Here is a 12,665-nt window from a genome sequence, read left to right as displayed (position 1 = left end):
GTATAAGGCTGACGTCGGTCATGGCCTTAGACTGGCGTCAGTGCGTCAGGGTACTAAGGCGCATGACCGACGTCATTTCCTCAGTCTTTTCTTGCCCCAGATGTCAGAAGACCCAAACAGACAAGTGCCAAAGACAACCTGCACCAAAAACATGTACAATATATACAACAATATATACAAAAAATATAAGCATGTAAACTCACCTACACAACCACCCCAAAACACAGAGGGAAGGAGGGAGGTAAATTGGACTGCAGCAAGGGAATCCTCGAACATCTACATTTATGGTAGGTACAAAACTGTACTATGTTCTTCGTCTTCCCTTGCTGCAGTCCTGACTATTGGGTAGAATCCCAAAGCAGAGGTAAGGGAGGCTGGCAAATTATAAAGTAGCAGGAGCTGACAACATGCCTTGTAAAACAGCTGTGGCAAAACCAGCCCTAGTCTTAGAGTATATAGGCAGGTGATAATGCCTAGAGAAAGTATGCACTGAACTCCAAGTAGCTGCTTCCAGAATATCCTTAGTTGCCACCCCTTAGAAATGCTGTTGAAGTGGCAGTAGCCCTAGTGGAATGAGGCCTAATCCCAGCTGGAACCTCTTTGCCATGATGGGAATAACAAAATGCAATGCAAAAGCCAATCCACCTAGAAATAGTTTGTTTTGACACAGGCTTGCCCTGTGAACTCAAAGCAAAAGAAACAAGTAACTGCTGAGACTGCCTAAAATTCTTAGTCCTGCTCAAATAATAACGCAATTGCCTGTGTACATCTAAAGTGTGCAAAATCTTTTCCCCTTTATTTTGAGGATCTGCAAAAAGCGTAGGCAAATGAATAGTTTGGTTTAAAGCCACACTAGAAACCACCTTAGGCATAAAGGAAGGATTAGTACGTAATGAAACCCTGTCCTTATGGAAAATCAAAAAGGGCTCTACTGCCATAAGGGCCTGCAACTCAGACACCCGTCTTGCAGAAGTAATAGCCAACAGAAAAGCAGTCTTCCATGACAAATATTTCAATTCAGCAGTAGCTGCAGGCTCAAAAGGTTGTAGAGTAAGTTTTTCCAACACAAAATTGAGATCCCAAGCAGGAGTAGGAGCTCTCGTGGGGGTCTTATATTCTTTGCCCCTCTAAGAAACTGCTTGAACAAAGGATGCGAAAACAAAGGTGGGTCACAATCATAGTGAGCTGAAATTGCTGCAGCATGAATCTTTATGGAAGAGAAGGACAAACCTTTGTCCAATAATTCAGTAAGATATTGAAGAGCCACACTCAAATTAGGCTCTGAAATCTCCAAATTCTTTGCTGTACTCCAAAATAAAAATCTCTTCCATTTTTCTGCGTACACTCTCCTAGTACTAGGCCTTCTAGCTTCCATAATCACATTTAAAACTTGTTGAGGAAGCTGAGACCTGCTGTGCTTCAACACAGAATATGCCAAGCTGTGAGATGAAGAGATTGAAGCTTGACATTGAGCAGATGACCGTCCTTCTGAGATAACAGATGAGGAATCAGAGGTAAAGGCCATGGAGGCTCCTTTACAAGACTCCTTAGAAGTGGGTACCAGTGTTGCCGAGGCCAATCTGGAGCTATCAAAATCATCCTTGGCCTGTCTTGTCTGACCTTTAATAATACCTTTGGAAGAAGAGGCAGAGGTGGAAAGGCATAGACATGAAGGTTTTTCCAACTGAAAGACAGAGCATCCACTTTCCAAGCTGTGTGATGAAACCCCTTTGTGCAATACTTTGGCAGCTGGTGGTTTAGTGGAGAAGCGAACAGATCTATGTCTGGAGTTCCCCATGACACTGTCAATTTCTGAAATACATGAAGATCTAGTTTCCACTCGTGGGGATCCATGATTTGTCTGCTTAATACATCTGCTAGGGAGTTCTGTGCTCCTGGCAGAAACCTTGCCTGAAGAGTCAGTTGCAGGCTTAACGCAGTCTCCCATAAAATCATTGCTTGCCTGCATAGAGGATAAGAATGTGTTCCCCTTGCTTGTTGATGTACCACATGACAGTTGTGTTGTCTGTTAGAATCAACACCTGCCCTGGAAGAAGTAACTCCTTGAAAGCCATCAATGCAAACTGGACTGCTAACATCTCCTTCATGTTGATATGTAGATGCTGTAGTCTGGCAGGCCACTTGTCTTGTATCCACTTTCCATTTAGATGAGCTCCCAAGCAGTGTCCGAGGCATCTGTCGTTAAAATCTGACTCGCCTCTGGCGGGTCACAGAGAGTCCCTTGTTTAGGTGACATTCCTGAGCCCACCACAAGAATTCCTTTTGAAGGCAAGGTATTATGTGAATGACAGTGTCGAAATCTTGGCAGTGCTGTGTCCATACATTTTGAGATACCATTGCAGCTTCCTCATATGCAGTTTGGCATTGGGAAGCACCAGAATACAAGATGCCATGAACCCTAATGCTTGAAGGACTGTCCTTGCAGTCAGCACGGACTGATGAGATAGTTGATGGAAGTAAAGTGACAGACTCTTTTGTTTGTCCGGGGTTAAAAAGGCCATCTGGGCTGCTGTATTCAGTCTCACACCCAGAAAGCACATGTCTTGAGAGGGTACTAGACTGGACTTTATTTCGTTCACAGAATACCCTAGGCATCTTAGCACTGCTATGACATATTCCAGATGCTGAAGAAGGTCTTCCTTTTCTTGAGCCAGAATCAGGCAGTCGTCCAAGTAAGGATAGATTTGAATGCCTTGAAGCCTGAAGTAAGCTATCACTGGAGCCAGAACCTTTGTGAATACTCTGGGCGCAGTAGATAAGCCAAAGGGCAATGCAGAGAACTGATAATGAAAATCTCCAGTTCGAAACCGCAGATACTTTCTGCAACTTAGCCTTATAGGCACATGAAGGTAAGCTTCCTTGAGATCCAAAGTTACCATCCAGTGATCCTTGCCCAGCAGAGGTAACAGTTGCTGTAACGTCAACATCTTGAACTTGGGAATGTCCAGATAAGTGTTGAGGATAGATAAATCCAAAATTGGTCTCCACGTGTTCCCCTTCTTTGGTACTAGGAACAGGCGATTATAAAATCCGAAGCCCCTTTCTGATACAGGGACTGGCTGAATGGCCCCTATCTGGAGTAACTGAGAAACTTGCTTGTGAGCCTCTTTTCTTTGTGGAGGAGGAACATCTGGCATGCCTTTGAAAGGGGGCATTGTGTGGAAATAAAATCTGTAACCGTGATGAATGATATCCAGCACCCATCTGTCTTGAGTGATTAAATCCCAATTTCCTTTGAAAAGAGACAATCTTCCTCCCAAAGGAGCTGCCAGACGAGAATCCACTGGCAGCTGAAAAGGCAGGTCATTGGTTCTGCTTACGAAAGGACTGACCCCTGCCCTCACCAGAAGTCTGAGCAGGTGAACTGTCTGATCTAGGCCTAAACGAACCTTGAGCCCTGCCCCTACCACGTCTAGACCTACCCCTAGACTGGGAACCATAAGCAGGATATGTCCACCCCTTAGCAGGCCAATTTCTACTAAACTTCGGAGGCTGCACCTGCAAAAAATCTTTAACAGTCTGCATAGACTTAGCTTTGTCCTCCATTTTCTTTAAGACTGCTTCCACAGGCGGTCCAAACAACACATCAGACTGTAAAGGAGCATCCAAAATCCTGGTCTTAACATGCTCAGCTAAATTCTGATCCTTCAACCAGGCATGTCTGCGAAGAACAGAACTAGTAGCAGCCACCCTCGAGGAGGCCTGAACAGCATCAAAACCACACTGCAAAGAATGCTTACCCACTTGTTCAGACACATGAACCAAATCCAGCAATTCTTTACACTCAATACCTTCCGCCAAAGCATCCACCTTAGATTTCAATTGTGAAAGGAGATAATTCTGATATTTCAGCATATGAAACTGACAATTCAACGCCCTCATGGCTAGAGTGGAAGAAGTATATACTTTCTTACCCCACCTATCCAAAGCCCTTGCCTCTTTATCAGAGGGTACAGGATTTTTAACCACAGAAGCTTTAACACCTTTAGGCCCCTGAGAAACAGTTTCTGGGTCCGCCCTAGGACTCTTAAACAAATACTTATGAGCTTCGGGCACCCTATAATACCTATCAGGCTTAACAGGAGCAGGAGGCAAGGAGTCAGGGTTCAGGAAGCCTCTGCAAAAACATCCTCCACCACATTCAACACAGGAGGAATAGCTAAGGGCCTATGCTGGGGTAAAACAAGAATTCCCTAAGCCTTTTCCTGGAATCAGAGTAATCCTGGCCTTCCCATTTAAAGTGCTCCCTCATGGAGTGAAGAGTCTCTGAAAATGAAAAATCCTCAGGAGGAGAAGCTGTAGGAGTGGAATCATCCACATCAGAATCAGAATAAGTAGGAAACTCTTGCAAGTCTTCCACGAAGACTCTGAAGCCTGTGAACACTGTTCAAAACTATCAAACTCCTGTTCCACCCTAGGCCTCTTATCAGGCGGGGCATAGAACCTCTAATCAGAGTAATCAAATCTTCTGCCATTTTAAGCATATGTTTCTTAGGCACAGAGCCGAAATGCTAGGAGAAGCCCCCACAGAAGCTGAACTTGGCCTACCTCTAAAGAAGCTTTGGCAACAGAAGGAGAGGCCCTAACTACCTTGGGAAGAGAGGGAAGAACAGTTACCTGAGAAGCCCCTCAGCCTGGCCTACCTCCTGAGAGGGCACATCCTGTAACAGTAAAGTATCTGCCTGAGACTCCATAGAGACTCCTGGCAAAACCTCTGGCTCCCCTGAGCCTTCTAAAGAACCGGCGTCCGGGACTGCGGTTCCTCACCCCTAGGCTTCACTGTTTTGTCCTTGCGCTTCTTGGATGAAGCGGCCGGAGCATCCGGCGGCATATTATAATTACAACGCTTCCCAAACACTAACCTAGCACAATCAAGCCTCCTCTTAATAGTGCGCTTGTTAAATCTAGCACAAGAGCGGCAACCAACAACGTCGTGCTCAGGCCCTAAACAAGGTATACACAATGTATGATAATCCCTATGCGGTATCTGCTTCCCACAAGAAATACAGTTATTCACTTTTTCTGACATCCGGTTAAATACTGAGGCAAGAAAAACCAAAATGTTCCCAACGGGTTACTTAGCCAACTCTGTTTCGGTCTGAAACTCCGGTTTCGGAAAATCTCAGAACGCCAACCTGCACTCGCAAAATTGCTTCTGCATCGGACCATGCGGCAAAAAAGACTGAGGAAATGGCGTCGGTCATGCGCATTAGTACCCTGACGTACTGACGTCAGTCTAAGGCGCCATGACCGACGTCAGCCTTATACTCTGGTATTCGGGCCGACTGGGACGCGGACTATACCCAATAGTCAGGACTGCAGCAAGGGAAGACGAAGAACATCAATTCCCTGGCTATTTCTTCCCACACTATTTACTTCCCTGTACCCCTGTCTAGCAGGGCGACTGACATGATCCCCGGGGTGATTTCCTTTCTCCCATCCAATCGTCAAGGTTACTTTTGAGGACCAAAGAGGAACTCTGCTTGACATGTATGGGCAATCTATTCCAGAGTCTGGGGAATCTCTGGGTGAGGAACCTATCCCTCCAGCATGTTTTGTTTATTGTGATGACAAGGTTTAGATCCCTGGAGTGTGTGGCTCTGAGGGATTGGGATTTCTTTAAGTGTAGCATGTCCAACAGCTCTGGGTTTGACGTATGGGCAATCTAGTCCAGAGTCTGGGGAATCTCTGGGTGAGGAACCTATCCCTCTAGCATGTTTTGTTTATTGTGATGACAAGGTTTAGATCCCTGGAGCGTGTGGCTCTGAGGGATTGGGATTTCTTTAAGTGTAGCATGTCCAACAGCTCTGGGTTTGACATGGCCTTGTATGTTAAGCAAAGATCGCCTCTGAGTAGATGATATGCGACAAAGTATAGCTGGAGTTTTTTTAAGGCGGTCAGCGTAGGGCACCTGCTTTAGGCCTGTGATTCTTTTAGTGAGGTATTTCTGTGGCCTTTCCAGTTGCTGCAGATGCCTTGAGAGGTACATACCAAATGGGGCATTAGATCCAGATAGCTGAGTAAGGGATGCTATTGAAGATAAGTTTTCAGCAGTTGCTAGTAGAATCTGTGACATTATTGTTTAAAAAGATACTAGTTTTAATTGGTCTAAAGTTCAGGACAGAGACGGTAGTACAAAAAACATGGAAACAAATGTAAATCAGTTCTTACTCAGTGCAGAATGAATTAGTTTTAAAAGGATCTGCAGTTTACACAAAAGGAAAGGGAATGGCAAATTAAAATGATATATGCATTACTTATCTTATTTACAAATCTCATTAAATATACAAGAAAACAGGGGGGAAATTGTCAAACTAAAAGCAAACAAGAACAGTTTTCAACATTCCATTCCACTGCAATAAAAACAATAAGTAAGCAGCTTACATTATCAAATCCCATGCAAGAAGAAATAAGCAGTACCTGCCATTTCTATGCCTGTACACTCCTCTTCAGTGCTCGATACTATTGACAATGCAGGGTCCATTAACAAGAAATGTTTCCCATCAGTTTGGTTTACATTCAATTGTGATACCTGCAAAGTATTGACTACCTGTAATAATATAAAAAAATTACAATGTTGTACTTTTCTCATGATCGCATTACATTTAAAAAAAACTTTTAAACATAAACATAAATGAATCAACGTTAAAAAATTGCAAAAAGGCCCTACAAGTTATGAGGCCTCAGCATGTGAGCTATGTCAAGAGGAAGGTATCAAGAATGGTGACACGTCGTCATCAAAAAACTCTGAAGACTTTAACGTGTACAATTGTTAAGGTACCAGGAGAATGGGGACACCTTGGCAGCATCTACAGAGTCCATGTGGACAGAAGAGCAGTGCATGACATCCAGAGGATGCTGCCCGACTGAAAGAACTCCAGCTATATTCAGTTGCTTACCGCTTGCTCAGAGGTGACCTGTGCCTGACATACAAGGCCATGTCAAACCCAGATTTGATGAACATGCTTCATCTCAAAAAATCTAGATCCCTCAGAGCCACAAGGGCGGGAGACTTAAACCTCGACACGGTTATTAATAGGACGTGCTGGAGGGATAGATTCATCACCCAAAGACTCCCTATGCTGTGGAACAAAATCCCGGTATATGTGAGGCAGAGCACCTCGCTGGCCTTGTTCAAGAGGAATCTTGACCAATGGATGGGAGATCGCAGATACACCCCAGGGGTTACCTCAGTGTCACTGCTCGACAGAGGCACAGCAAAATAATGGGCATAGTTTCTCCAAACTAAAGGGGTGGCGTAAGCCACAAAACTTTGGGCTAGGCTTGTAAATGCCCTCGGGCAGATAGCCTAGTATGAACCTATGTGAAATGTGAAAATGTATGCAGCAACTGTTACGTAGAAAGGACACTTCATAAGGAAAATGACAGGCAGTTGACAGAATTTGTAGGACTGCAAGCCAATAAACAATAAACAAACATGAAATAAAAAATGTACTAAATGCAGACATATCACATTGTGCTTGTACAAAAATCAGTTTATGACAAACATCTTTCGCACAATGTAAGAAACTAAATTTGCAAAGTACACTCTTGTCTAGCCTTACTTTCATGTTATCTCTAGCTACATACTGAAATAGTGGAATATGCAGTGAAATAAAACACTGCTGTGTCAATAACACAATAAATAGCCCAGAAAATATACAGTTAATAAAGCAGTCATACTCACTTCTTGAAAAAAGGCATCAGCAGGTACTTCATTTTCATCTGCAGAGATGCAAGACAAGGAAATCAGTATAATAGTGAAAAACAATAAAACTACAACAAGCATTTCATTTTACAGTGCTTGAGATTTTCAAAATAATACACAAACGCATTTAAAATTCACTGCACTACAAAATAAAACAATTGGGGAGTTGCTACCTTAAATGTTTTAGGATAACTTGCACAGTTACAAATTATATTTGTAAACAAGCTAGACTTCTTTAATTATTTTTCACTTGCATGTCTGTGTTTAAATTATGAAAAGTACAACCACTGTGTTTAAATTATGAAAAGTACAACCACGTTATCACCAATAAGTGCACCAACCTCTTCTTCTTATAAAAACGTAATGTATTCAGCATTAAATCGTAGTTCATTAAAAATACATGTATCTATCTCTGATCAAATATTGGTATGTTATATATTTTCGTATACATTTTTTTAGGATTTAGAGAATCTGATATTTAATGACAGCATACAATATGAGTAGTATTCGATTTATTAGTTGTATTTATGTATGTTTTTTAGTCAAGTCAGTTGATATATATTATCCGATGGGTTTATAATAGTTACATAGGACATTTATTTGCATATATTCATTGGCACAAGTTCAAGGTTGCAATACGCGTACTTTTTGGTATATGGCTTTAAATGCCTGATTGATCAAATTGTGGCGCCAAATTTTAAACAAAAGATGTGTTAGTTCAGTGATTTAGTGTTCTGAAGAAGCCCACATTGTAGTGGGTGAAAGCGCTTAACACTACACTGTGTTTTTTACAGTTATTATTATTTTTATGTTTTTAAGGCTTTGTATGGCTCAGTGTGGTTGGAATAAATTCCATTTTTATAAGAAGAGGTGGGTGCACTTATTGGTGATAACGTGGTTGTACTTTTAGCAGTTGGATTCCACTGTTTGTTTCATTCTGTTTTTAAATTATATCATACTGTTTATAATTTAACAAAGTATGTCTATTCAGTAAAATAATTACAAGGCAAACATCAACACACTAAGACTTAAAATGAGATGATGTGCATATAGTTATGTAATATGACAAAGTGATGCTAGTAAAACTAGAACCAGCACCTTAACTAAAATGAGCAATTGCCAAACCTAAAAATGTACCGAGACTCCCCTGCACATATAAAAGTGCTATACTGTCCCCTCTCTATATGTACTGTGTTCTGCTCAGCCCATTACAAGTATTAGTTTGCAGTGCTTTCACATATACACACTATAATGTTGCCTGATTTGGTATGCATTTCTTTCAATAACAAGTTGCCAGAAATAGCAGGAGGGACCCACTAATTGCAACCAGCATCATCCCCTTTGTCTCCATTTTGCCGATAGGGTTGGGGTAACCACTAATCACAGCTTTGCATGTAATGCTACGCCATGAAAAAAAAAATTACATTATGTTAAAGTCTGTCCTTGAACTGCAGCTTTTCTTGGATTTACTTGAGATCTTATTAGATACAATGAAACTTACAGGCAGGACTTTCTCCTCATTTAAGAAACCCTAGCCCTTGAATATAAACCTAAACAAGAGAGTTGCATAGCTAAATCAACAAGAAACTTTACCCCTCTTTCATAAACATATAGGTTCATAGGTAGGCTAATGGCCCTGGGGCCTTTACAAGCCTAGCTCATAGACTGTGCCACCTGTCGTTAGTTCCCACTGCCTCTATCAAGTAAAGCCACTGGAGTGATTCCCAGGGTGAACTTTCTATTTTCCATCCAGTCCTCAAGATTTCTCTTGAAGAGGGCTAGTGACGTACTGTGCTTGACATGTATGGGAAGTCTATTCCAGAGCATCGGCAGTCTCTGGGTTATGAACCTGTCTCTCCAGCATGTTCTGTTGATTGTGGTAATGAGGTTGAGGTCTCTGGAGTGTGTGGTGCGGAAGGATTGGGATGTCTTTAGATGTAGCATTTCTAACAGAGCTGGGTCAGAAATGGCTTTGTAATTCAAGCAGAGATCGCCTCTTAGTAGACGATATGAGACAGGAAATAGCTGGAGTTTTCTGAGTCTGTCCCTATAGGACAAGTGTTTAAGGCCTAGGATCCTCTTTATGAGGTACTTTTTGTGGCCTCTCCAGCTGTTGCAGGTGTCTAGTGAGGTACATGCCACATGGGGCATTGTACTCGAAGACTGGCCTAATGAGGGAAGAGTAGAGAGAAATTAATGAGATGTGCCACACAAAAGGACTTTCTGACCACAGTGGCAATGTGGGTGGTCGAAGGAGAGGTCACTGTCAACCTTTGTCCCCAGATCTCTTATAATGCCTTCAGTATTCAATGTGCTACCATCAATGTGGTAATTAGTGGCAACTGAGTTTTTCCCAAAGGGAATGACGACTCATTTTCTGGCATTAAGCTTAAGGCCATGGTTTCGACACCAGTCGTTGGTCTCAGTGAGGCCTTTCTGTAGGATGTCTGCATCACTTGGGGAGTTAATAATGGCTCCCAGCTTGCAGTAGTCTGTGAATTTGGTCAGCCAGAGTCCCTCCGTGTTGGCGTGGACTTCTGAGAAGTAGATGCCAAAACAGGAGAGGACCCAGGCTCCATCCATGTGGGACTGCACTTGTGACTGGTCAGCAGTCTAACTTGGGAGTCTGCTACTTTCACACTGTGGGTTCTGTGAGACAACTTGCAACCTACCTAATGATATAGGGGTCGATGCCTAGTTTGGGGAGTTTATCAATAATTTCTGAGTGAGGAATTGTATCAAAGGCCTTGGCCAGATCGAGGTAGGCGGTATGAACTGCCTTACCTTCATCCACTGCTCTGGTGACTGAGTCATAGAAGTCAACCAGGTTGAGCAGGCATGAGCTACCTTTCACAAAACCAAATTGCGTGGGATCTAGAGTTTGGAGATTCCCTATATCCTTGTTAATTAAGTCCATGATGATGTGCTCCATAGCCTTACATATCACACTTGTCATGCTAATGGGGTGATAATTTCCAGGGTCTGTAGTCGCTCCTCCTTTATGGAGAGGGATGACTGTAGCAGTGCACCATTCGGTAGGGACAAAGCCTGAGGTGAGGCTGTGAGTGAACAGAGCACACAGATGTGGTGCCAGTTCATTTTGTAATTCATGCAGAACACAGCAAGGGATATTGTCGGGTCCCATGTAAGCTGTATTCTTGGCCTTGGACAATGCAGCTTTAACCTGTGCTGCAGCACTTTTGCCAGTTTTGCAGTTAACATGTTCAAATTTAATACTAGCTAACCCAAGTGAAGCACTAAGTCAAAAAAAAAAAAAAAAAGAAAAAAAACACTTGGATCACTATCAAATAAAGAAATATTACACTAACCACATGAACATCCAGGATGTGGTACACAAATAGCAAAAGTATGGAGTTTAGCAATAGCTTAGTTGTTAGGCTTAGAATATGAGATAATAACACTGATGATATGTGCAAAACATAACATTTTCAAGGAGTAGCGGTCAACAACTGCAAATTTCCTTTTGTACAGTCAACACCTTTAGTCTTTGGTTATTCTCAGTTAAAACAGGTCTTGATATTATCTTTGTTACAGAAAATTGCTTTCTGAACTTTAACTTAACTTCCAAAAGTTTTCTTGGGTCATCTTATTTTATTGCAAAGCAAATTAATAATAAAATTACCTGAATAATGAACCGGTGAGACTTGAAAAGAGAACATATTGTCCGTGCTGTCGGGTATTATTTCTTCAGATCCCCACTCTTTCATGTTGGAATGGACTGACTGAACTTCTTGCAAATGACTACAATCTGTACATTACATAAAAAGGGAAAAGTGCAGTCAGGGCTATTTACCACGTTAAGAATGTTCATATATCAGATATAGATCAAGCAGCCATAATCAGTAGGTGTAAAAACTTCAAAAATGTCTTGATCTTACAGCACAAGGTACTCTTTTATAAAGCCATCAATATTTTAATGTATTTGCTTTTACTTAATATATCATAGTCTCAGTCAGTGTTCCACTCAGGCCCAAGATGCACACAAATAATGTATAATCTGTTTAATAACTATAATGTAATAATGTTCTTTTTTTCCCTAAACTTTGATTAGGCCATGCCCATAACTCATCTGCCTAACCTTAGAAATGATCTAGTCAAAATGTATTGCATTAATCTAACATTATATTCCAAACAAAGCCCGATACTGCCTTGAGTCCTGCATTCTCTTAAACAAAAAGATAAATTCATCTAGAAAAGATTCCACATTTCCCCAAAAAAGTGAGGGCCATTGATAAGTAAGCACACCATATACAATGGCACATACCATCCAGAATGAAATAATTATACTGGGAAATGTAAATATTGATTAGCTTACAATACAAGCTCCCAACACTTCCTGTATAAACCTACATGGGTTTGAGCAGCTAATCACAACCCCAACCTACATTAATAAATCTCACCTACCTAGCTCTCTTCTTGACTGGATATTGGTCTCCCACCTCAAAACTATCATAACTACCAAACCCTTCCAAATGCCTTCAGCGACCACTACCCTATAATAGTTACCAGACATACTCCCCACCTTACCAAACCTAACAAATTTATTACCACCCATTCACTTTCGCATTTCTGCCCTAACTCCTTTATTCACCAACTCTCCAAAATTAACTGGTCTTATCTCACCTCTCTTCCTTTAGATGAAGCTGTCCACTCCTTCAACACTACATTCCTAAACATTCTTAACTCCCTTGCTCCTCTTCGCACAATTAGAATCAAATCTAATACTGCTTCCTGGCTCACTAAATCTACCAGAACCCTCATGAAAGACCAGAATAGGATTTGGAAAATGTGGACTAAAACTAGGACCCCTTCTCTTCTTCAGAAATATAAAGAACTCAAATAAAATAAAAAAAAATCATCCATTATGATAAAATAAACTTCTATGCCAATCTTCCCTTTACTCTTAAATCAGACC

General features: G+C 41.7%; 1 protein-coding gene across 2 annotated transcripts in view; it reads right to left on the bottom strand.

Moving 5' to 3' along the window:
- Nucleotides 1-12,665, bottom strand: part of IRF1 (interferon regulatory factor 1) — a 28,697-nt gene that overhangs the window by 6,030 nt on the left and 10,002 nt on the right. Inside the window, exons 7-9 of one of the 2 annotated variants that reach the window (XM_044069187.1) lie at nt 11,373-11,498; nt 7,709-7,746; nt 6,446-6,571 (exon numbers count right to left, since the gene is read on the bottom strand). In XM_044069187.1, coding sequence (XP_043925122.1) covers nt 6,446-6,571; nt 7,709-7,746; nt 11,373-11,498 — 290 coding nt within the window. Of the gene's footprint in view, nt 1-6,441; nt 6,572-7,708; nt 7,747-11,372; nt 11,499-12,665 lie in introns of both variants that reach the window. The other variant, XM_044069188.1, reaches the window with a different exon arrangement.

The sequence above is a fragment of the Protopterus annectens genome, chromosome 4.part0 (assembly GCF_019279795.1).
Source record: "Protopterus annectens isolate FY-2018-M chromosome 4.part0, PAN1.0, whole genome shotgun sequence".
Taxonomy (NCBI): Eukaryota; Metazoa; Chordata; order Ceratodontiformes; family Protopteridae; genus Protopterus; species Protopterus annectens.
This window is presented reverse-complemented; position numbering and strand designations above follow the sequence as displayed.